The sequence below is a fragment of the Danio rerio genome, chromosome 16, assembly GCF_049306965.1.
Source record: "Danio rerio strain Tuebingen ecotype United States chromosome 16, GRCz12tu, whole genome shotgun sequence".
Taxonomy (NCBI): Eukaryota; Metazoa; Chordata; class Actinopteri; order Cypriniformes; family Danionidae; genus Danio; species Danio rerio.
Window position 1 is genome coordinate 22,815,526 of NC_133191.1, and position 25,975 is coordinate 22,841,500.

A 25,975-nucleotide genomic window follows, 5' to 3' on the forward strand; every position below is an offset into this window, starting at 1 on the left:
TTGCTGCGGAGACCAAAACATCATAAAAATTTAACATAATACACAATATACCTAATAATATGGTTATATACTCTTTTCTGTGGTTTATAATATTAATAATAATAATAATAATAATAATAATAATAATAATAATATCAATATAAATAAATCTTCTCAATGATAATATATCACTAAAACAATTAAATATTATTTTCAGTAAATAACTTTCAATAAATAACTAATTTGCTTATATATAAAATAAAAAAAGAAATTGAATGCAGCAAGCAATACTACTGTAACCAAAAATTATTTTCACACTATCTGGATCTGAAACACAACCAGTTAGCAGTTAATAGCGGGTCTATTCGAACAGAGCTTAACCTCTAACCGACCATCAACTATAATCCTGTGAAATAGAGCTCAACTGTCACTCACAAGAGGCTCTCCAGCCTTCTTCTGGATGCTGATCATGCGAACCGTGTCAGCCGGCATGAGGGATGAGCTGGACATGCTGGTGGAATTGGTGCTGGTGGGAGGAGCTTCATATGATTTAGAGGCCACCTTGTCATGAGCTTCCAACAAGGACTAAAAATATCAAGAAAACGTCATTAAAATCAGACAAATTTTAACAAAATTTAACAAATAATTTTTCTAATAATGAAAAAGACAAAATTTCTCAAGTGCTAAGAAGCATTTTTACTTTAGTACAACAACAACAACAACAACAACAACAACAACAGGCTGAAAAAAAATGTAATGCTAAACAAATTCAGTTCACACATGGAAAGTTTGAATACCTGGAAATGCGGTTCCTTCAGGATGTTAGAGAGTTCTGCTGCACTTTCATCCCGAATGATCAGACTGCTCATATCAGACAGGATCTCACTCACTAGCTCCACGTTATTACTTTGAACCGCCTCCAGCTTAACATCCTCCAATCGCTCATGGGCCTGAGAGAGAATGGGCGGAGACAAATAGCTTGAGCATTTGAGCCAAGAAAGAGATTAATGGATTACGCCTCCCAGCATTAACAAATGCACGGTCAGGTGCACTTGAGGTAGAAGAGTTGTAATAACCACACACAAAGTGATTAAAAGCAATTATTTAATCAAGTGCCTCTGGGTTTGATTTTCATTACAACTGCAATCAATTCTAATAGTTTATCATAAAATAATTTGATTTCTAGAACTTTTGAATACATCGAATAAAAACAGCTCCACTCTTTTCCCCAGTTTTTTTGTATTTTCAGTTTTAATCTATACAAACAAACAAATTATTTGTTATTAAATTTAATAATGACAAATTAATTAAACAGTAAAACAATAATACAATTAATTTAAATGACATTTACTGTGAAAAGGGGGAATTTAACTTAATTTAAGTCCTTAATTTCTGAATTAATAAATAAATCTAAAAATTTTACTAAAATCACTTGAGCAGATATTTAAAAACATTTTGTTCATTCCCAATCCTTGTGTAATATATTAAATGAAAAATATAGACAACATATCTTCAGTAAATTATATAATGTTCATATATAAATACAATAGCCTAATACAATCTCCCTATTTTTACAGAATACTATACATTTACAATGTTTTCTTTCTATTTAAATATTTTGTATAATAAAATTTTATTAAGCTTTATATGCCCATAAAAATGGTAGAAATTGCTGTTTTAAAGTCCTTTTTTACCCGTTTTAACAAGATTAAGGAATGGTTGGCGGGTAATTTTAAGGAGTTGGAAACTATTGTCAGTGTTTTTATTATGTCAAGATTGGACTGCTGCAACTCTTTGTTTTCGGAGTTTCACAGGCTTTAATTGTGCGTCTGCAGCTGCTTCAAAATACAGCTGCTGGGCTTTTAACTGGGACAAAAAAAATTCTAGTTTCATCTGTTTTATTATCCCTTCACTAGCTCCCAGTCCAACTTAGGATTCAATACAAGTTACTGTTATTCGTTTTTAACATTGGTGAGCTTCTTCACTGGCATACTCTATTAAGACCAATCAGGTCGAAAAACCAGTTTCAGCTAGTTGTTCATAAAATCACAGTTAAAATCAAGAGGTGACAGGGCCTTTTCCTGTCACAGCCCCTTATCTGTGGAATAGTCTGCCTTTACATATCAGGTCATGCTGCTCTTCCCTTGGTGCTTTTAAGTCTCATTTAAAAAAAAAAAAATCCCTTTCTGTCTTTTCTTTCTAAAAACGGTTTAGTAACATGGACTACATGTTTTACACAACAGAGTGTTAGTTCACAAATCAAACAAAGTCAAGCTCAACCAGCAAGTCTCACAATCTGAAAAATTTCACGCAGCTATATTAAGAATAAGAAGAGGCCCCCTGTACATCACATACTCATGACCTGTGACATGGAAAACACCCCTGGCCTCCAGTTCACAAATGTGTGCACACATTTACATACGCTTATGTTGATATTGCACTGTAGATATAAGCACTCTATTTAAGCAATCCTTTAAATGGCTAGTTATTTTAAATGCAACAGGTTGAGGTGTCTGGATTATCAAATATATCATGTTACAAAATAGAGAATAGGTTTGCACCTTAGCAAGGGAACGAACAATGGGGCTCTCCATGATGCCGCGGAGGAAGATGAGGTCGATGTCTTTGGCTCCTGTAGAAGGCGGCAGCTCTTTGAGGTTGTCCAGCACCTGCTGCATAGCTGCAGGTCACACATAAAAATATGCACACATTACTAAAATACATACACAAGCCAATGCTGTAAATGAGCCGATTGAGAGGAATAAGTAACAAATTACAAATACTCAAATTACTGCGAGTAGTTTCTCAGAAATTACAATTTACAAAGTAGTTTTAAAAATGTGTACTTTTACTTTTGCTTGAGTACATTTTTACGAAGGTAAATTGCATCACAACAAACTACCTCAAGACATGGGTGATTTATAATTTAAGCAAACTGTTTGGTAGCAAGTGTCCAAGAAGGTTTACAAAATCTTTACACACATTGGCCCAGATGTTTAGATGCATGTCACTGATGAAAGATGACTGATGTTTACTGTATGATGACTGAAACGGCTTTAAACTACCAGCAGGCACAAAACATCAACATACCGTCAGATTGACATTATACCCCAAGGGACATTCCATTTTGTTTGGAATGAAAAGTTGAGTTGACATCAGTGCCCAAGTTAGGCTCAATGTCCAAATATATATATATATATATATATATATATATATATATATATATATATATATATTTTTTTTTAAATCAACCAAATATCATTATCTAATGATGTTAGGCTTAATGTTGTGTAGACGTTACCACTATGATGTCTATCAGATATTGGATTTTGGTTTCCATACCTGACAAATATCAGTATTTGATGTCAATATGACGTTGGTTTAAGATGTTGGCTCAACGTTGAATTTTGGTCATTTTCTAACACAACCTAAAATCAACCAAATATCAACATAATTTGACATAATTATTAGACATCAAAACAATGTTTTCCTTAAACAAATTCAAGGCACTAAATTTTGTTCACCTGACATCGCAACCTAAATCTAACCTAATATTAACATCTTATGACGTAGTGTGCCTGCCAGGGCAATAACTAAATGCACTAGGGATGGGAAGATTAACCGATATGTATCGATACGCGGTCATGCACGTGCACGATACGAGTGCATCGGTAGAGCAGCAGAGGATGAATGAAATTTTGAAAGCAAATCGAGATGCATCGGTTTTTGCGAGATGCATCGGTTTTTCCAAGATACAGCTTATATTTTTAACATAGAATGTATTTTTTATTTATTAACAAGTGTTGTCAACCTGTTTTTGGCGCATAATTTAATCGACCTACATAAAGTAGCAACGGACTTGCGGACTTGCGGATGTGTACACAACGGATGTGTACACAACTCAGTGTATCAGGTGTGCGGATGAAGCTAGTGGTGCGCCCTCAGAAAGCGCGAGAAGCAAAACAAACATTTTATTCCCCACTGAGTTTTAAATCTAACGTATGGCAACATTATGGATTTTGCAAAAAGGATGGACGACTTGACAGGACAGATGCAATTTGCAAAAGGTGCCGCGCATCTGTAAAATACACGGGCAGTACGACTAATCTGATATCTCACTTGAAGCGGCGCCACGGTGTTGTTGTGAAAGCATCTTCCAGTGTTCCTGCATCCCCGGCTTCCTGCTCTGCTTCAACTGTAGCTACAGTACCAGCTCCAAAAGTGGTGAGAAAAGCATTGAATGTTGTTTCCATGCGCAACAGTTTTGTGCGCCCTACGCCAATAACGAATGCTATTGCATTGTTCATCTGCAAAGATATTCAGCCTAGTGTCACGGAGAACGAAGGTTTTAAACACCTCCTCCTGTTAATTTTTATTTATTTATATTTTTATTAGCCTGTTGTTTACAGTGACAGTGATGTTTCAAAGCAGCATAACACTGCTAGTTCACGACCTTAAGTTTTAAATATTCAGTGGCACAATAGATCTTTGTAAAACTTGTTTTCATAGTTGAAAAGTTAAATCACAATTCTTGTTGTGCAATGGTAAACCTTTATGTTGAAAGAGTGCAAATATATGTATTTTTAATATTTATTGCACTTATACATTTTGTTTATCTTGAAAATACTTAAATAATATGTGCTATAGGTTCTAAAATGGCCCTCTACTGTAAACTGACACTCTGGCTCTGAGAGAAAAGCCAGTTTGTAAAAAAAGTCTTGGTTTTGCTTTGTTAATAAATAATCAAACTCATTCAATGGCACAGCATCCTCTTTCACATCATCTCATAAACTTGATCTAATTAGTTAGTGCTGAATTATCGCATTGTATCGTGATATGGGTGTGAATCGTATCGTGTTGCATCGCAATATGTCACAAATGTATCGCTAATATATCGGATCGTATTCTTTGTATCGAGATGCGTATCGGATCGGCATTATAGCTTAGATGCCCAACCCTAAAATGCACTACAGAATACTAAAGAATACAGACTGCTACATTTTTAGGCAAGTAATGGTACTTTAACATTAGTATGATTTTTCATACTCTTTCCACCACTGGGATTGAGTTCGAGTCCTGGCTGGGCCAGTTCTGAGTGGAGTTTGCATGTTTTCCCCATGTTCCTATAGGTTTTCTCTGGGTGGTCTGGTTTCCCCCACAATCCGAAGACATGCGCTATAGCTGAATTAAATAAATAAACTGGCTATAGCGTATAACTGTAAATGAGTGTGTATGGGTGTTTCCCAATACTGGGTTGCAGCTGAAAGGGCATCCAATTCATAGAACATAAATTGGAATAGTTGGTGGTTCATTTTGCTGTGGTGACCACTGAAACAGAGACTAAACTGAAGGAAAATGAATGAATTATTAAATAATGTCCATACCTTATATTAAATCGATGATTTTAAAAACAAAAAAAAGGTATAGCTGGCCCTATTTACAGGTAGATTTATAGGTAAATTTATATATTAAAAGTCACTAAGTGTCTCAATAAAGCAATAAATTTGCAGTATGTGTCAACTTACTCACATTGTAGTTCATGCCCTATCGTTTCATATTAAACATACAAAGATTTATAGGTAAATAAAACATTTTTATTCACAAAAACAATTATTATTATTATTACTAAAACTTTATTCATTAACAAAAATAATTAAGCAACGATCATCTCTGTAAGGTGCCTTCATCAAAGCCACAATCTTACACCTTTCTTGCTTCACTTGATGTACCACAGAGACAGAGTACATACTAATGTATTAAATAGCATATTGGAAAACTATTCTTTACACAAGACAAAAAAATACTTTACACAAGGTAAACGGTTATGTACATCTGACCATCTTTACAAGATGGAAAAAAAAAAAGAAAAAAAAACAATTTTTTTACAATATGGTTTATAAAAGGAGAAAGCAGCATAGCTTTCAGTTTTAGCTAGTCAGACTACATTCATTTACTCTAATTTTAACCATTTTAAACCATTCAAGCAGCTTTAGACAAAAGAGAACTTAATTTGGCATATGCATTGATTTCTTTGCACAAACACCCAAAGCGTCTCAGTGTACCACTACCAAATGCACGTCTCCATTACAAAATTTTAAGAGCAAATATACATAAATTAAATGGAAAATCCTAAAGGTCCCATATAGTGCAATGACTCAACATGTTAAATTGTTCTCTTATAACTACATAGCTAGTGTGTGGATTACGCAAGCTCATAACCCCTGATTATGGGCCCTATCATACACCCAGCGCAATGTGGTGCAAGGCGCGACGCAATTGTAGTTTGCTAGTTTCAGCTCAGCACAAGAGTCATTTTGACGTTTTGCAGCACACTGTTTAAATAGCAAATGCTTTCGCACTCATCTGTGCGCCCATAGGCGTTCTGGTCTAAAAAAGGAGGCGTGTTAAGGTTCTTCATCTCAGGGGGCTTTTTTAGTTTATTCATGAAAACTACTTTCGTGTAATGTTATTAATAGAAGTAGTATTTTTTTTTAATATGCACATTCATATTTGTTTTATTAAAAATAAGCTTGGATTTGCCCACCTGTCAGGTTTTAGACAACATGGGGCATAGCATGTGTATTTGGAAATAACTCAGTTTTTTTAACACACTTTGTTATTATTGCACCGAAACTATAAAGTTTAACAGAACTTAAAAAGCCGAACCACTTCCAAACCACTGCATTAGTCTTTCCTCTCTCATCAACCAATTCATCTGCATTCTTACTTGTGGAAGCTTGTTCATTCACATCTGTATTTAGGCATTTCATTTTGTAGCTGAAACTTTCTGCGACAAAGCGAACTGCTGAGCGCTGGCAGCACAACAGCGTGTCAGTGATGGATGTCATCACGCAAGTGACATGATCACGCTCTTTACGGCTATATATATATATATATATATGCAAATTTATATTGAAAAACCGACAATGGGTTTAAAAGACACATCACCGTTATTGATATTAAAAAAAAATCTAATCGCAGTATGTATTGATATCGAATTATTGTCCAGCCCTATGAATGTTCATGAATATTTTGAGCTCTGCTGTAATGCTCCCACAGCTCAGTGCATGCCCACACACACACACACACAAGCGCACAGAGAGTTATGTACTGTGAAAAAAAAACATGCAAAATATTACAAAATACTTTAACTTGGTAAAATACTTTGTTAAATCTTTTTAAATTAAGTTGATCAACAAAAACAAAAAACCTGTTTTGTCCCAAGTTGTGTTAATATAGGCAAAATTATAATTATACTGGACAAAAGAGCCAGACAAAAGATGTATTAAAAGTTGTATTTGGAAGCTTTAACATATATGAAAGCACAGCCAGCAATTAAAATCAACCTATGCAACTAAAGGTTATGCCAACTGTGCACTAGTTTAAAGTACCAAGCTTGACTGTACACAGTCCAATGACCTACTGCTATCCAGTAACTGAGAATGACAAAAACAATTCATATACAGTATGTAGTACTGCATCAGAAAGCACTCAGACAATTATAAACAACTTGAGGGGCTAAAAAAAGGCATATCCACCACAAAGTAGAGTAATTTGCATATTGCAAACAGTAACCATTTCCATGGTGAACAAACCCACACAGAGACCTCTCCCACAATAAAAAAGAAAAAAAGAAAAAGAAAAAAAATTCACATAAGGCAGATGATGTGTTGTGTCAGTGAAAACCGCTGAAAGAAAACACTGAGCTGAGGGCCATACATGCAGATTCATTTCAACTTTTCAGGAACACTGTATAAGAACTACACTATGAAACATTTATTAAGCATTAGAATATAGTGAATTTATTATCTGTTAAAGTATTAACTCTAATAAACATTAGTAAGCAGTTTATAACTGAAGCTACAAATGCTCTATTCTTGATCCATAAGCACATTTATAATGTGCTTAATAGTGCATTTTCATACTTTGTTAATGATTTATTTTTCATGACTAAACTAAGTATTGCTTAATTTAAAAACTAGTTATTTAAGCATAGTTGGTGGTTTTTTAACATCATTCTGAATAAGTTAAATGATAAATAAACTATTCAAATTAACATTTATAATTCTTCTTATTCAGGCATATACTAATAGTTAATTTTTATGTTAATAAATGCTTTATTAAGTCCACTTCATCCAGTTTTGTGACCTAATATAAAAAGTGAGGACTATTTATGCTTTATAAACCCTTATATAAAGCACAAATAAATAAATTACTTTATTCATTTTTATTGGTTTGAAGATACACAAATGAAACTGTATGAAATAAAAAATTTTGCAACCTTATCTAAAACAAAATTACTGTACAGTTTATACATTGCATCCTATTATATTGTGAAATTATTATATTGTTGTTGTTTTTTCCAATTTTATGTTGAATTTTGACACTACTTGTAACAAAGGGGCTGACACAAAGGGATCCATTTGCAGAATATTTATTAAACACAGTTTAATAAAGACAAGCACACAGATGTAACGCGTGTGCGAACTCACATCAAACACAATAGTGTTACGTAGCAGGGTTGAAGGCAGGTAATCACAGTATGAGAGTCCAGGCATGGGTCCGAGGCAGGCGGCGAATATCAAGGTCGGTGTACAGGCTAGAGCTCAAGGCAGGCAGCTTGGATCAAAGTCAATAATCAGGCAGAGGTACAAGGCAGGCGGCTGGCAGGACTAGGTCGAGGAACAAGGCAAGGTAAGCAATGGGAAAGCAGGCAGTGTAGAGAAACGCTCAGTAGTGTTAGCCGGGGCAAAACAAGACTTCGCAAAGACTGAGTGTGTGTGTGCTGCTTATAAGCATGAGCGTGGGTGATTTGCTGGATGTGCTTCAGGTGTGCAGGATATCATCGTAAGTGGATGATGTAATGGCTAAAAGTCCGGGGATGGTGACCTCTGCTGGCCAGCGAGGGGAATGACTGGGACCGAGTCAGTGACACTACTGTTATTCAGCAATGTTTAAACTTTACAGTAATTTCACTTTTTAGATAAGATTGTTGTTAATTTGATACCAAGCCTTTAATTGTCAGTTATAAGAAATTTATAAAGCATAAATGGTCCTCACTTTAGATTAGGTCATAAAACTGCAAGGAGTTAATAAAGCATTTATTAGCATACAAAGTAATCATTACTGTATTCCTAAATAATAAGAGATATAAATGTTAATTTCAATAGTTTATTAATCATTTACAAACTCATTCTGAATGTTCTTACAAAAACACCAACTAATCCTAAATACAAATGTTTTGTAAATAATGTGATAATTTAGTAATGAAAAATCAATCAGTCACAAAGTATGAAAGTACAATTATTAAGCACATTATAAAAATCAATAATACAGCATTTGTAGCTGCAGTTATAAACTGTTTACTAATGTTCATTATTGTAGAGTTAATGCTAAACAGATAATGAATTAACTATTTGCTAATGCTTAATAAATGATTAATAGCGTGTAGTTATAATAAAGTTTTGCCCATTTTTCTATAACCTCTTTATATCCATACTGGACTGCGAGGCAAGGCCTATTTGACACTGACAAAGTTTGGATAATAAGGAGTGAAAAGTTTGACACTATCGATCACAGCATACTTCTGGATAAGCTGGAAAACTGGGTTGGGCTGTCTGAGACGGTGCTCAAATGTTTCAGATCTTACCTTAAAGGGAGAGGTTACTATGTCAGTATAGGTGACCATAGGTCAAGGTGGACACCCATGACATGTGTAGTCCCACAAGACTAGATTCTGGCACCTCTCCTGTTCAACCTTTATAGGCTCCCTCTCAGCCAAATAATGAGAAAGAACCAAAACTCATACCACAGCTATGCTGATGACACTCAGATCTACCTAGCCTTAGTGTCTAATGACTACAGCCCCATTGACACCCTCTGCCAATGCATTGATGAAATTAACAATTGGATGTGCCAAAACTTTCTTCAGTTAAACAAAGAGAAAACTGAAGTCATTGCGTTTGGGAACAGAGATGAGGTTCTCAAGGTGAATGTTTACCTTGCCACTAAGGGTCAAACAACAAAAATAAGGTCAAGAATCTTGGTGTGACTCTGGAGTCAGTTCTGAGTTTTAATAGTCATGTCAAAGCAGTCAGTAAATCAGCATACTATCATCTCAAAATCACTTCAAGAATTAGATACTTTGTTTCTAGTGAAGACTAGAGAAACTTGTTCATGCTTTTTTCAGCAGCGGGATGGATTACTGTAATGGACTCACTGGCCTTCCAAAAAAAAAAAAAAAAAAAAAAAAAAGGTATTGTTTTTGTGTTGTAAGCTTATGGAGGTTGAATAAAAGTGTATCAAATTATCAAAAGCAACAAAAAGATAGACTAAATCACCAGTGACGACTGGTAGTTCTACATATCACCGAGGCTGAGAAAAGAACACATCACTGAAGTAGAACAATGGTGGAGCTGCACAATTAATCGGAAAAAAAAAAGATTGCAATCTCGATTCAACACCCTAGACAATCTTAATTCAGCATTTCTATGATTCTGCCAATCATATTTTCAAGTTCAGGAGAGAAGCAAAGGCAGCTGCAAGAGTCTTTTCATTGTTTCACATACATTACTCAGCGACATCGACACCTCCAAATGATGTAAAGAGTTACATACTGTATTTATAAGGTATAATTAACTTAAAAATGTCATTGTCTTCATAAAATGCTCTATCCACGGCCGGGAAATCACACGTGAGGTGAGCTGTTGACCATGAGCTGTTACCACAGACAGAGAGGGCGGGCGCGTGCCCTACTAAATGACAGACGCGTGCACGTCTACTTTAGCGAACAAAACCCGCATAGTCTGCGAGTAACAGGTAATAAAGTTGTAAATAATATTCAGTTTGTGGCACGGAGTGATTGTTTGAGAGCCGCGCGCAAAGTATGAACAGCACTTAACAGTGAAAATGAAACCAAACACGTGCACATCATTTAAATAATCATATCGCATTTTAGAGTTATGATTGCGACAAGCATTTGATGTTTTTGCTTACATAGCGAACACACAGCTGTGCATGAAATTAAATGTTTACAGTGCCAGTAAAACTACTCTAGCCTTTATAATGCTGATTTTACCAGTGAATAAAATGGTCTAACAATGTTGTCAATGACAGATTGAAAGCATATATCTCAAACAGAATTCAACATCAGAATTATTATAGGTAGAATAGAAGTATTTATAGAAACCAGTAGACCCACACAAAATATTATTGTTGTTGTTTTACCATATGTTTAAGAAAAAAACAATAATAATTGCCGACTCATATTAACCTTTATTATACATCTACAGAATCGTGAGAAACTCGTGATCTTTATTTTAAGCAAAAAATAAGTAAAAATAAAATTTAAAAAATAAATAATTGCGATTCTTATTTTAGCCAAAATCGTGCAGCTTTAACCAATGGTCTAAAACTCAATTCTTGGAGGGTTGCAACTCTGCATAGTTTGGCTCCAACCACCTTCGTGTTTGATTAGGGTTGGACTAAAACTGTGTAGAGCTGTGGCCCTCCAGGAATCCAGTTTGAGGTCTATGCTGTAGACTAGAGCAATAGATAAATAATTTAAACATTAGGTTTCTGTAGGTGTACATCTAATATCACCAAAAAAAAAAAAAAAAAGACTGCTTGATAAGGATACACGTCAGTGTATTCCCTAATGTGCTAAATTACAACCTGTTCTAAAGTAATATCTAATAAAATGGTAATCCCAGTTCCTGCAGTGCAAAAACTGAGTAACTTAACCAATTGTTTTAGGAAGTGTGGAAAAAGTGGGAATTACAAAATACGACAACAAAAAATTGGCAAAATTATGGCAAAAATTAAATGTTGCACAAACGGCATGTTTACATACAATCCATAAATGTAAATCACCCAGCTACTATAATATAAATAAACCTCATCTACACTTATTGGACCTTTTCTCACTGACTGTAATAACAATTATGAGAAGCTTGGAAATGTAATAAAAAAAAAAAAAAAAATGTTCATTTGATTCTGATCAGCATGATTCTGGTGTCAGCAAACTGCAAGTGTGGTTACTTGTGTTCGCACAACTTTCAGCAACTAGCATCCAATCAGTAGCAAAAAAGCTGCAACACGTGTACTGATAAAAATGAATAATGTAAGAGCAAAGCTGACTTATTTGAACCAATAAAACTCCACTAAATATCATCAACTGCTAACTTAAATATAACTTAATGCAACTTAAGTCTTAAATATAATGATCATACTTAAGCATATTAAGAAAAATATCCACAAACATGTAAGAGGCTCGAAGGTGCTTACCTGTGCCAGATTTGGCATTGGAAACAGTCATTGTTTCTATATTGCAGGGCAAGTTCACAGCTAAGACAAAATTTGTCTTCAATAGCAATGAGAACCATGCACCTGGGGAACAAGAAGCAAGTCCACATCAGAATATTTACTCATGCCACCATTCTGTGCTGTTTTTTCTTTTTCATTAATGGTTATTAAAAATATATATATTTTCTATGCATGCTTTACGCTTGTCTTTGAAATCTCAGCAGTACTGCCACCCTTTCAGAAGGTCCTCGAACCATGAATGAGGCAAATCCAAGTGAAAGGACTTTACCGATAAACAGACTCTCTTTACACACAACAGTTTATCCACAGAATCAGAGACATGCTTAAAGAGACTCTACAAAAAAAAAGGAAAAAAATCTGTTGATGTTCTTTAACTATTCAACAAACACTACAATCCTACGATGTGTGCTTATGGATACACAGAATTACTGGTTCAATGTAGATGCAAGCAAAAACTCTCTGCTGTACTTTAGAAAATCAAAAACATTTCATTAAAAGGGACCTGGCAAAGTGGTTAGCAGTTAGCACGGTTCCCTCGCAGCCAGCAAGGTTACAGGTTCGAGTCCTGACTGGACCAGGAGACCTTTCTATGTGGAGTTTGCATGTCCTTCCCAAATGTGTGTGTGTATGTAGGCTTCCTCTGTGTGCTTCTGTTTTATATGCATGTATGTATTATACCATCTTTGCGTCAAATTATAAAAAACAAAATATTGCTTAAGTGAGGTGTTTGTGATACAGCGTCTATGAGGCTGAGAGTAAATTTGACGTTATTCTCTTCTCTAGCTGCCATCAGTTGTCTCACACTTTTTCAATTTTTTTCTAAAAGTCTTGATAACCCTATCGTGGAGATTTTATTATTATTTTTTTTATTAGCAAACAGGATTGTAAAAATATAATTTGATGTACTCTCCTATTCACTGTGTTCTAGGTTTTCCCAACTATGACGACTGCTGAGAAAACTGGAAATGTGAAAAATGTCTATTATTATGGTTTATTCTCTCAATACCCTTCGCAAAGCAGGACTGTGTCTTCATAGGCTGTGCTTTAGTTAATCTAACAACTAACAAACAACAAAATCTGACTGAGCCAACAGCCTATTGGCCAGCACACAGACATATAGCACAGCTATCCTCCCCATGATCAGAGTTTAATTCCTGACGTTTTCCAACGTTACTAGCCACTCAGCATTTTCACTAGCCACAATTTTGTTGTTGGAAAATGTTTATATATGCATAAATATGACTTTGACATGCTAAAATTACTTGATTTAGATTTTGTGTTATGTCCACATGCCTCCTCATTCATAATGAGATTTGAATTCATTTTCACATTTTGTGTGTCGTGTATGAGCAAATGGGTCATGGTTTCAGTGTCAAATATTTTTATTTCACAGGACTTTTCAGAACTCACAATTAAGGATTTACCTAATTTTTCTCTGATCACACCAAACAAAAATTATTTCTTAGCCACAAATTTTAAATGTGTCAAACAAGCTAAATAAAGCTGTATACTATACTTTTTATTTAACAAAACATTTATTTTAAAAATCAAAGAAAAACAATTGACTTTTAAAAAAATTTTTTGTCATGTATCAAAAATACGCACAGTAATCTGTCCTCGCTAAAGGTTTCTCAGATCACCAGTTAACTACACATAAATGGAGAGTTAATCTCATATTAAAGCAAATGTTGTTGTAAAAAATTATAATTAAACCATATAAACAAAAATAATGGAAGGATGATCACACGGTTAAGGCCAATTAATAATCTTTTCAAAGCGAAAGCAACCGGTGCTGCTTACAAAAAACGTATTTGGAGCTCTTGAAAGCAGCAAACCTATATGTGCATTAGCATTACTTTTTTGCCTGACTATTTGAAACAGTCGCGCGCATCACATCAGCTGTCAGCGCAAGTGATTATCCTCTCATTCGCTATTCATCTGCTTTCTTCTGCTCGCGTGAATGCAATTTTTATTTATTTTTTTTAATTTTTTTTAGTCGTGCTGTTTCTCTATTCTAAGATCACATTTGCACGCATAATGGGTCATTCTTATAGTCGAACCCTGCGTTTAAGAAAACCACATTTTAAAAATTATTTTCAACCAGCCAAAGTGGCTAGTGAGAGTGACTGTCTAACCCGCCAAAGCTGAAATCTACCCGCATTTGGCGGGTGTTAATGTAAAGCCCTGATTCTAATGTATATTTATTGCAATAATAAATTATTTAAGGGGTGGTCCACTACAATGAGATTTTACACTTTATTTGATGTGTAATGTAGCTGTGTGAACAAACAACATTTCTGAATGTAATACGCTCAAAGTTCAATACATAAAGGAGACATTGGCTTTTACAGTTAGCATAGCAAAGCCTACAGCGAAAGAAGTTTGGGGACTACAAAAAAATACAGTGATTAGTGAGATCATAAACGCTTCAGGTTACATGCATACACCACGCGCATACACCCTGCACAGCGAAGGGGCGTGGCCAGAGGCACTGTAATGTTGTAGCAGATCAATCTAAAATGGTGTCAAAAACTGCTATTTCTACAGAGCTTCTTCCGTTTATGTATTTGGGCCTCCAAAAGAAAAGACGCAAAGAGAGAAGTGCTTACAGTTCAACATCAATTATGGTCCTGAGAAATCTAAAAAATATTTAGCTAGCATTTGACAAAGGACAGCTTCCAGAATCTCTTGCAGTTTAGTGCTGGATTTGGCTAAAATCTCCTAAAAAATGGAGCAGCTCCAACCATAATAGAAGAAGCTGTGGAATTTGAGCCACAACCTGTAAGTATTTTTATTTGATAAAAATGATTAACCACATGCACAGTTTCTAGCGTCAACGACATGTTGTGGCAATGACGTAAACAATGAGAAATGCCATTTGTCACCACTAACAATTTAGCTACAAATTCATATTTATCTGTCAAACCGCTGTAAGCACACACAATCTTCATCAGTGTTGCAGTGTCCCTCTATGCGGCCACTTTCCATGCGTTATACATCTCAAATAACAAACTCGCAAAAGATGTGAACATTTCATATTACTTACACATGCTTATTCCAAATAAATGTGAAAGACACTTGTCAGATTTTTATTTTAGACAGCAGGTGTGAGGTTCAGCAGTCTCCTTTTTATTTTCTTTCTGATTCAGGCACAAACTGATATGGATAACAGCTACACTGACGGATAGTATTTACACAGCGCAAAACTGCATGCTTGTAGGGGCTTGACACTTTTCCTGGTGATGTCGAGCCAATCCGTAAATCACATCACATTATGTTAGCTGGCCAATCAGAGCCTCTTGAAGAAGAAAATAGGAAATATAATGTTAGCAGGAGTAGCTGTATATAGGGCTGTGACGTCACCGCGGTTGTACATTGCCACTGTCAGTCGTATGTGATGTCACGCACTTTAAAACACAAATTACTGTTATGTTGCCAAGTATTACATTTCTGTTAGAATATAACATTAGACGTGATTCAGCAATTTCAATTTCAACCATGATTCTTGTTGGAAAACAAAACCTTACATCTGGGAACATTTTGGATTCGTGCCGACCGAGAAGGGTAAACCAATTAATTTGGATTAAGCTTTTTGTAGTGTTTGTTTTTTATAAAAAGTGTTAAAAGTGTTAAAGTGTGGTTTAATATTCACAGCTGAGAGTACAAACACTGAAGAGCAAATCCATCGATGTGCAGCTTCACGGGTCTAGAACCACGCAAGCTAGTGGGAATCGACAGCGGTGAGGGGAAAAAAAATAAAAAAGCCACTCCTGTCTTCTGAACGCAAATGCCCAGCTAGTCAGCCAGGTATCACAGAGGAATTTCCAAATATGGCCAGATAAAAAAAAAAGAGAAAGTGATAAATTGAAGACATTGATGAGAAATGGAGTAACATATTTGGTAACTTAGTAAAGAACGTGCTGCTCTGCAGTGTAGAGAAACCTGCTTTCTGAGAAATGCGGGCAGTGGAACAGAAGCAAGAAACCCTCTCTTGCAGTATGTGCGCATTTGCGCTACAAGCACACCGTCTGAGCCTGTATTGCTGGAAACATTATAACCCTAATTAGGTCTTCACTTAAATCGGACAAACTTAACATGTTAGTTTTTCTGGCAAATAATTTTAAATATGAATAGAATACAACAGGGTGGAGAGAACCTACGCTGTTTTTTAAACATCTGACTTATATTATTACTGGTAAGCTAATACTTTTGTACTTATAATTATTGCTATTTATATTATTATTGATTAGTAAAGTGCCATTTAGGCTATTTGTGAAGTTCTTAAAAATGTAACGTTTAATTATTATTATTATACGGTTTTAAGCAGTTAAAGTCATTTAATATTTAACTACAACATTTATAAGCAGTATTGTGTTGTTTTATTAATGAAAGTTCAAAAATAAACACGTACGTTTATACGGATACTTTATTAATTAATATTTAATTAAGTTATAACTTATTCCTTCATTTTTACATAAAATGTAAATTAACTATGGGCTACTTTGTTGGTGGTACGGGAGGAACATTTTTGCCAGTGAATGTTCTCACCACTTAAAAAAAATTTAATAAAATAACTTGCGAAAAGGATGCAATAAACAAATGCAAGATCTTAATCATTCTTCATATTCTGATTCGTAGGCTACATGCAATAAACCTATATTGCGCCGACAAGAACAAGCCTTAAAACAAAGTCTTGCTGTATTGCATTGCATATTTTTTTAGATTATCATTCAGCCTATACAGCGCATACGAGACGTTGATGTGGCAAATGCCCTTTACTCCTGCACTATATACCCATTTCATTTATGACACTGTAAACTTGACCTGGCAGGCTGATCATCTTCAAACTCAAAAGGCATTTTTAAGTGTCCTAACTTGAGACTGCTGCTGCATAATGGGATGTTTCTTATAACAACTTTTAGCGATGTCAAAATGAAAGCAATCATTAAAAAGGGTTTTGCGTTTTATCAATTGTATAGCTTATTCGTTTTAATAATAATGAATTTAATACATTATAATATTAATTACAGTGTAGACTACTATGCAGTGTCCCACAAAACATTTTTATTAGGTTAATAATAGACCTAACCCCTAGCTGAAAAACGAATGTAAAAATAACAGGCAGTCGAGTCTCTGCTAAAATTTATTTAAGGACAAATTTCTTTTACGTTTTTTTCCCCTTTCGAGATCAAGAGAGTTGTATTCTAAGAAATATTTAACTAAAACATGAAATTAATATCCAGTTGTTTTCCGTGTGAGTTTAGTGCGCCTCCGCGCACCTCCCGTTTTAAAGGCTACTGGCACACCCTGACCTGACACGGGGACTAGATCTCTGCACTATTGCCTTTAATTTCACAATTTTCATAATTTCATTGCATTTTTTATATCTAAATTTATATTCTGAAAGTGGTAGGAATGATGGGAGTGTTAGTAATTAAAGACAGAAAGAACTTGAGTGAACTTCTGTGACAGATTATTTTAGTATGATTGATTATTTTAGTATGACTTTTTCATTTGTAAAAAAAAAAAAAAAAAAAAAAAAAAAAAAAAAAAAAAAAGCACAGATTGCTTCGATCTTATAAACACAACCAAGCCTTATAAATACACTCTGGACCACCCCTTAAAAAATATAATGATGGCACAATGGCTTTTGTAAAATTACAAAATAGAGTCAATATGACTTATTTCCAAAGTAAGCTACTACAAGCTATGGTCTGTAATGCCAGCTGTGATGGCAAATAATCTTCCGTGTTCAGCAAAAAAATAGAAACTCAACAGGTTTGGCATCATCTGAAGGTGAATAAATTTCTATTTTTAGATGAACTACGCCTTTTAAGCAAACCTCTTTATTATAATTCCATGTACTACAACTTGAGGAAACATTACTGCAGACGAGACAATGTTCTGAAAATACAATATATCAGTATTTGTTTAATGTGATAACTCACCTGCAAAATATATTTGAGGGCAGTTCACAGAATCTCTGCTCACTCTATTCTGGAACACATGGACAGAAAAACCTGCAAGTAGACGAAAATTTTCCACCATTACTAAATTCTGACAAGCTCACCCATGAACCAAGCCTGCAAACACAAACACGGAGAGAAATATCTGTTCATTTGAAAAGCAGTAAAATGTAAGTTCCTCTGAATGGTAAACCATCCACATTATAACAGAGTAAAGCACCGGTCAGATCACACGATTTTTATTGTCGGTAACGAAAGTCACTAAGTCAGATTGTGTGATTTATTTTTTATAAAATCGACTTGTCGTTGGTAAAAAATGAGCCAGACTATACGTTCCTTAATGATCAGTCATCCTGTGATGTCTACGACGAGTGTTATTTCCCAAAGCAGTCACAACGGTTGTTATAACAATATTTTTTTTCATCTCATTTTCAATTTGTTTATTTTTTTTTATCTTATTTCAATCTCAATAAACACTGATTCTTACAAATAATAACTACATTATTTAAGGGCGCTCGTTAGGATCGGATCAAACTTATAATTCCTATTTAACAGGGGCATAGCCACAGGTGTGTGTGTGTGTGTGTGTATATATATATATATATATATATATATATATATATATATAGAGATAGATAGATAGAGAGATAGATAGATAGAGAGATAGATAGATAGAGAGATAGATAGATAGAGAGATAGATAGATAGAGAGATAGATAGATAGAGAGATAGATAGATAGAGAGATAGATAGATAGAGAGATAGAGAGATAGAGAGATAGATATATAGAGAGATAGATATATAGAGAGATAGATATATATAGAGATAGATATATAGAGAGATAGATATATAGAGAGATAGATATATAGAGAGATAGATATATAGATAGATAGATAGATAGATAGATAGATAGATAGATAGATAGATAGATAGATAGAGAGAGAGAGAGAGAGAGAGAGAGAGAGAGAGAGAGAGAAGAACAGCACTACCTACTGCGCCCCTGCAATGCCTTTCCAAATTTCATTGGCGTTTAAATATGTAGATTTTTAAATTGGTTTATGTACTTAGGTAAATAGGTTTTGCACTCATTAACTTAGGTCAATATTAGTACAAAAATCAATATATTAAAATATTGCAAATTTGCATATTGGAATGGTTTGCAATAAATGTATGATTTTTAACAAAAACACTTTTGTATGCCTGTCATTTGTAACACCATCTGAAAGACCTTTGAACACATTAGAAAACGGAGTTACACGTCAATGTTCATCTCTGAAACCAAGCAGACCAGACATGCTGGTTCCATAGTCAAAACAAAATCTTTAATGATTTTACTATGGATGCTAAAATGCTGTATGACCATGCAAATAAGCCATGTCAAGAAAACATTACGACAGCAAAAGAAAAATTGTTTTTTCCCCAATTGTTTTTAATGTTTTCGGTTTAATAAAACTACACCAGTGGAGAAAGGTAATGGTGATATTCATTTTATTTATTTTTGTTTTTTATATTGTTAAATTATCTGATGTGTTTTATGCAACAGTAAAACATTGTTGTTCACTTTCAGAAGCAGTAGTGATACTTTTTTTCCTGAAATAATATGAAACATGTCAGTTACAGAAATTTCTTTACTGTTATATTGCATTGTATTGTGAATATCGCATTGAATAGTATTTAACATGCTATTGCACATCTCATCTTTCCGTAATATTGCACAGCCCTACTTCAGTAATGTAATACAATTATACAGTTATTTTCTTCATATTCAATGAGGCTCTAACTGCTTCACGGTTTAAAAATGAATACTTGTTGGTTTCAATAAATAAAATAATTAAAAAAAAAAAAAAAAAAAAATCACATTTTAGTCAATTACATACTTATTTTTGCCAAACAACTTCATTTTATAAGAGACTGGAGAGAAAGATCTTTAACTTTTTTTTTTCACGAACAATACAAAACTTAATTTTTCAATTCCATTCATCTTCATTCTTATGGCACTTATGTAAATTGTGTCAAAGCAACTTGAAAAAGATAGTAAAAGCCATAATATTGTGGAACAATAAAGCAATTCGGGCAGGCAGGAGAGAGTAAAATACTGGTGTAGCTCTAGTAAATGGAAACTGAGTTTACTCCAAGTAAACTCTAAGTTTAGTATAAATGTCACTGTTGAAGTTCAGTGTAATGTTGGGTTTTGCAATCTAAATCGCAATCATGATTTGAAAAGTTGTGATCAGCCTAAAAAAAAGAAAAAAAAATATTCGCAAGAGGCTGCAATATGGAACAGATATGTATTGTATAATTTCCCCCGCCCAAAGCAAATGTGATCGCCCTCTGTGTGTAAAAGACTTTTTAGCCAATTTAGTGAGCACATTCATCCTACCCAATCAGAATTGTGTGACCAAACTTTGCAAAATGCCCACAATAAAAAAACAAACAAAAAGGAAAGTGCAGACTAGTGGGAAGATGGCTTTTGCTGCTTCAGGGGACATTAATAGACACATTTACATCAAAGCAAAACAGGACATCGGTAATATGGGAATATTTTGGTTTCAAAGACACATACACTCAAGAAAAACAGGTCATTTGTAAGAATTGTTGCCACAGCACAAGGAAATACAACAACCAGCACATATAAAAGAAAATTCACCACAGCCAGCTATTTGAGAAGCGTCCTGCAAAAGTCAATTGAAAATATTGCCAGACACTCAATCTAGCAAGCGACAACAAAATGCAAATTTAGAGTTGTTTCAGCCATATTAGTTTGCGGAGCGTTCTGTACTTTTATAAATATTATTATTTTGTTTGTATAATGGCGACGCAGTGGCCCAGTAGGTATTGCTGTCACCTCACAGCAAGAAGGTCGCTGGGTCAAACCTTGGCTCAGTTGGCTTTTCTGTGTGGAGTTCGCATGTTTTCCCTGTGTTCGTGTGGGTTTCCTCCAGGTGCTCCGGTTTACCGCACAGTCCAAAGACATGCGGTACAGGTGAATTGGGTAGGCTAAATTGTCCATAGTGTATGAGAGTGAGTGAGTGTGTGTGTGTGTGTGTGTATGTATATGTTTCCCAAAGATGGGTTGCGGCTGGAAGGGCATCCGCTGCATAAAAACGTGCTGGATAAGTTGGCGGTTCATTTCGCTGTGGCAACCCCAGATTAATAAAGGGATTGTTTGCAGAAAGGCAAGGTCATTTCATTTGTGTTTACTCAAAAGAAGAGTGTTTTATTCATTTTAAAAACAATTTGAATAAATGTTAGTGTTCCTTAATGTCTTCAGTTGCTTCTTTATATACCACTCATTGCATTTTATCAGTAAGAAGATACGATACACTTTGAGCTGAAACTTGAATAAAAAATTAAGTCGCAAATCAAATCGAAATCTATCCATCTCTTTTCTATATCGTCTTTGCAGCTGGAAGGGCATCCACTGTGTAAAACATATGCCAGAACATAGCACCACAAAGCATCAGTGATCCACCCTCATGCTCTACTCTGAGAATGAAACAATAGGCTTCTTTTAAGCTTCTCCAAACCGCAACTCTCCAGGAATGCGATGAAGACAGTGAATGTGTACTCAGAGAACGATACATTTCACTTTGTCCACAGCCCAAGCTTTTTGCTGCTGGCACAATGGAAACTGACATTTGGCATTGGCACAAGTGACCAAAGACTTAGCTATAGCAGCCCGGCCATCTATATTGACCCAGCGAGACGTGCACTAACAATTTGCCTTCCTATGAGCTCAGATATGTCACCCATAATGTTGCGTGGATTGCAATATTTTAAGCAAAACTGTGCTATTAATCTACTAATTAAATGCTCTGCTCTTACCCAATGAGCAATTGAGGATTGGTCAGCAGGCTGGTCAAATTTAACCATGAAACCTCCAACACTAAAGTGGCCAGTGTTTCAGTTTCATTGTCCAACACCTGTACGTGCCTCAGCCTATATTTTTGCTAAAGATAAAGTGCATTGTGCTGGATAGGTTATGTTGCACATTTCAGATGGCAAATCCACTAGAGGGCGCTGTCTACATTTTTGTAACTCTGAAATAGGTTAATTAGGAGGGTACATTTAGTTGCAAGTCTCATATACATCTTCTTGTACTCTTCCACTGGAAAGCAGAGCTTCTTGTACAGATCACCTAGACTAGAAACTGGAGAACAAAACCGTTCCCTAAATCTAATAATATTTTCAAAAGCAGAAACTGAATGCTCAGTTTCTCATGTACAACCCTGTAAAAAGTGAGCTACCAAGTCCAAGTTTAAGTAACAAAGTGGATACTCCAAGACTCCAATTGGTAAAAAAATAAATAAATAAAAAGACAAAAAAAGTTAAACACTACCATGAGTGCCTCAGCAAGTGAATAAAACATGTTAAGAATGAACGTGGAAGTTTAATCTGATTAAGAGTCCTTATGAGATCAAGTCTTTGCTCGAAAGGCAAGACAACGGTATACCTTTCTAACATTAGAGGGGGCCTTTTATGTAAAAAGGGATCTCCTAAAAAATTATATCCATGATTGCAATCACATTATTTGAAACCAATATCATAAACAAAGGCTACATTTTTGGAGTCTAAATAAGATTTTTAAAGTCAAAACTTTATGACAATCACCAGGGGTCGAACTCATAATTTTTAAAAAAAAAAGTTCTGTTATATTTCTTCTGTTGCACACAAAAGAAGATATTGAAAAAAAAGTTGTATGTAAAACAGCCATATTATTTTATCACTGTTTTAAAGTAGCAGCCACACCTTGGTCAAGTTTTTAAATGTAAAGTGTGTGAGATGGGTTTGTTTAATGAAATTAACCATCAAAAGAAAATAAAATTGCAGGAAAGCATAAAATTCTCAGCTAATTGGAAATGAATGACAAAAAAGACAAGGCAAGACGTTCTCTAAAGCAGTGGTTCACAATTCTAGTCCTTAACACCTTTACCCTGCACATTTTGTATGCATTCCCTACTTAAAAAACCTGATACGGATCATCAGCTCGTAAACAGCAAGATCTATGAACTGATTCTCGTGTGTCAAATAAGAGAGAAATGCAAAATGTGCAGCCAGAGAGGTCCTGCGGACTGGAGATGGGAAACACCAGTCAAGCATTTCACTCTGGAACACAAACATCTAACAAGCCAAGAGGGCTAATTTAAACCAAAATTTCATGCTTTTACATTATTAATTTTATAATATTATGCTTCATATTTAAACAAAAAAGCATTACTAGTGGTCAGTAATTTTAACTTTACCTTGTTTTAAGTATTTTATTTTCAAGAATTAAATTAATGTTTTTTCTTAATCTAAAAAAGGCAAGAACATTAAGATTATATATATATATATATATATATATATATATATATATATATATATATATATATATATATATATATATATATATATATATATATATATATATATATATAAAAAACACTTAACTCTTTTCCTAAGTTAAAAAACAGGAAGCAATGGCAGTCAAGAAGAATTTTTTTCTCAAGAATGCATTGTGAATCCAGCCCCAGCAGTATCTTGGCAATTTCAAGCAAGCAGTGTCACACTCTGACTTGGTCTTGTGTGTTTTGCTTTGAATCATAGTACACAATGTGTTTTCTGCAGTGTCTGACGTAGAATAAAATGTTCACACGAATAGCCTGAGGCCAAAAGGCTGGGGAGTATGTAACTAGGCCAAGGTGTTTCAAAGTAGAGGAGCATATTATAGAGGCTTTAATTCAGAAACAAACTTATCAACATAAAATGTTTCCTCAGACGTTTGTTTTCAAACAACTGCAATGAATTAAAAAACTAGTTTGCCTAAAAAGTCACAATTTACTCGTCTTCCACTTATCCAAATCTATTTGATTTCTTTCTTCTGTCGAATAAAACATAAAATAAAAACAGTGGTTGGAAACCACTGGCAATTATTCTTCTTACTGTACTATAAATCTCAATGATTCTGTTCATTGTTTTCTAAATATCTTCTTTTGTGTTCAGCAGAAAAATAAACTCATGAAAAACAGGTTTAAAACTACTTCAGGGTGAGTAAACTTTCATTCTGAAGTGAACAATCTATTTAATAGTCACACTTTACAATAAGGTTACAGTAGGTAATGTATTTACTAATAAGAACGAAGTATCATGACAAATTAATTATTTGTAGCCTACCGCTTCAACTACCTGCCCTGCATGGTCTTTGTTTCACTCATACCCATTTTTTTCCCTTCACTCTCCTATTGGTGAAGTTTTTTTTCCCTCTCCGCTGTCGCCACTGGCTCGCATGGTTCAGGATTGGTAGAGCTACGCATCGATGAATTTGCTCTTCAGTGTTTGGACTCTCAGTAATGATTTCAAATCACACTGAACTGAGCTAAACTGAACTGAACTTAAACACTAAAAACTGAACTACACTGTTCCAGTTACTATGACCATTTATGTGAAGCTGCTTATTTGTATATCGCTAAAAGCGATATACAAATAAAGCTGAATTGAATAAATAAAGATAAGTTACACACAAATTACCCAATGGGATTACACAATGGGACTCTGGCATGAATAGGCAGAGTGATCTGTGTCGTTTTAATGCTGTCGACAAATTTGGTTGGTAAATGGTGCACTACTAACAGTATCAGAGGTTTTTGCTAAAATTTCAAAGTGTGAAAGCAAAAGATTGAAGCAGTGTACTGACGCTGTGACATGTTACCTGATTGATTTAAAAGACCGAAGAATTGTTAGATAGAGACAAGATTAATTAAATATCATGTTCAACTACTATAGCAAGACGTTATCCAGTGGTACATCCTTAATGAACTGTCCGGTGTGAACTGCTCTCTGGGATCCAAAGACATGCGCACTAGGTGTTTTGGTTAAGTTAAATTATCTGTAGTGTCTGTGTGTGAATGGCATCTGCTGCATAAAACAAATGCCGGATGAATTGGCGGTTCATTCCACTGTGGTGACCCCTCATTAAAGGGACTATATTTATTATTTCATAGTGCACTATAAAAACATGTTTTATTGTTCTTATTAAGAACCATAATCACTGCCATTAAAACACCTGAAAGTGTACCAATTGTATTAAAAAAGTTATTTTAGAAGTAATTTTGTTTAAGTATATGTTGTTTAAAAGCTAGGTAGTATAAAAAGTCAGTCTTCCATCTGCATATTTCCACAATAGTCAGATTTTTTCAAACTAAGTATTATCAGAACTTAGCGAACCATCAAACTTAAATTTACTGTGCATTAAAATTCATTTTTTTCCTTTTCATTTGTCCTGTGTGATGAAGGTAAAACGTGATTTGCCAACCGCCAGATAAAACTTAAGAAGGCAAAACGCGCATGTGCGTATTTTCCTTAGAAAATGTATGCAATTTTTGATTGTAGTTAGACGATGAACAAATTAGAGCTGTGCATTATTCAGTGTTTTTCTTTTAACGTGCTTCTTTACATTATTCAGTACATCATCTTTAGCGTTCAAACAAATGATCTCAACCAGGTTTGGAAGTAGTGGAGGATGAGTAAATGAACTACTTTCATTTTTTTGGGTGAACTATCCCTTTAAATATGCCTGACTCCTGGGGTCTGTTTTGCGATTTAGATGTATAATGACCCACTTTAACAGTACTTAGCAGCAAGCAAATGCAGAACAAATTTAAAAATACCTTTGTACGGTGTTGTAAATGAGTTATAACGCACCAAAGCTATATGACCGTGTTGAATTGGG

General features: G+C 34.6%; 1 protein-coding gene and 1 long non-coding RNA gene across 7 annotated transcripts in view; one reads left to right on the forward strand and one right to left on the reverse strand.

Moving 5' to 3' along the window:
- The window catches only part of LOC137487900 (uncharacterized), a 1,155,393-nt gene that overhangs the window by 428,167 nt on the left and 701,251 nt on the right, over window positions 1–25,975 (forward strand). The window lies entirely within an intron of this gene.
- pals2a (protein associated with LIN7 2, MAGUK p55 family member a) overlaps window positions 1–25,975 on the reverse strand; it is a 47,196-nt gene that overhangs the window by 20,500 nt on the left and 721 nt on the right. Inside the window, exons 1-6 of one of the 6 annotated variants that reach the window (XM_073924763.1) lie at window positions 21,142–23,190; window positions 18,252–18,323; window positions 12,265–12,366; window positions 2,541–2,659; window positions 777–929; window positions 415–564 (exon numbers count right to left, since the gene is read on the reverse strand). In XM_073924763.1, coding sequence (XP_073780864.1) covers window positions 415–564; window positions 777–929; window positions 2,541–2,659; window positions 12,265–12,366; window positions 18,252–18,323; window positions 21,142–21,397 — 852 coding nt within the window. In that variant the 5' untranslated portion in view covers window positions 21,398–23,190. 6 annotated transcript variants of the gene reach the window in all.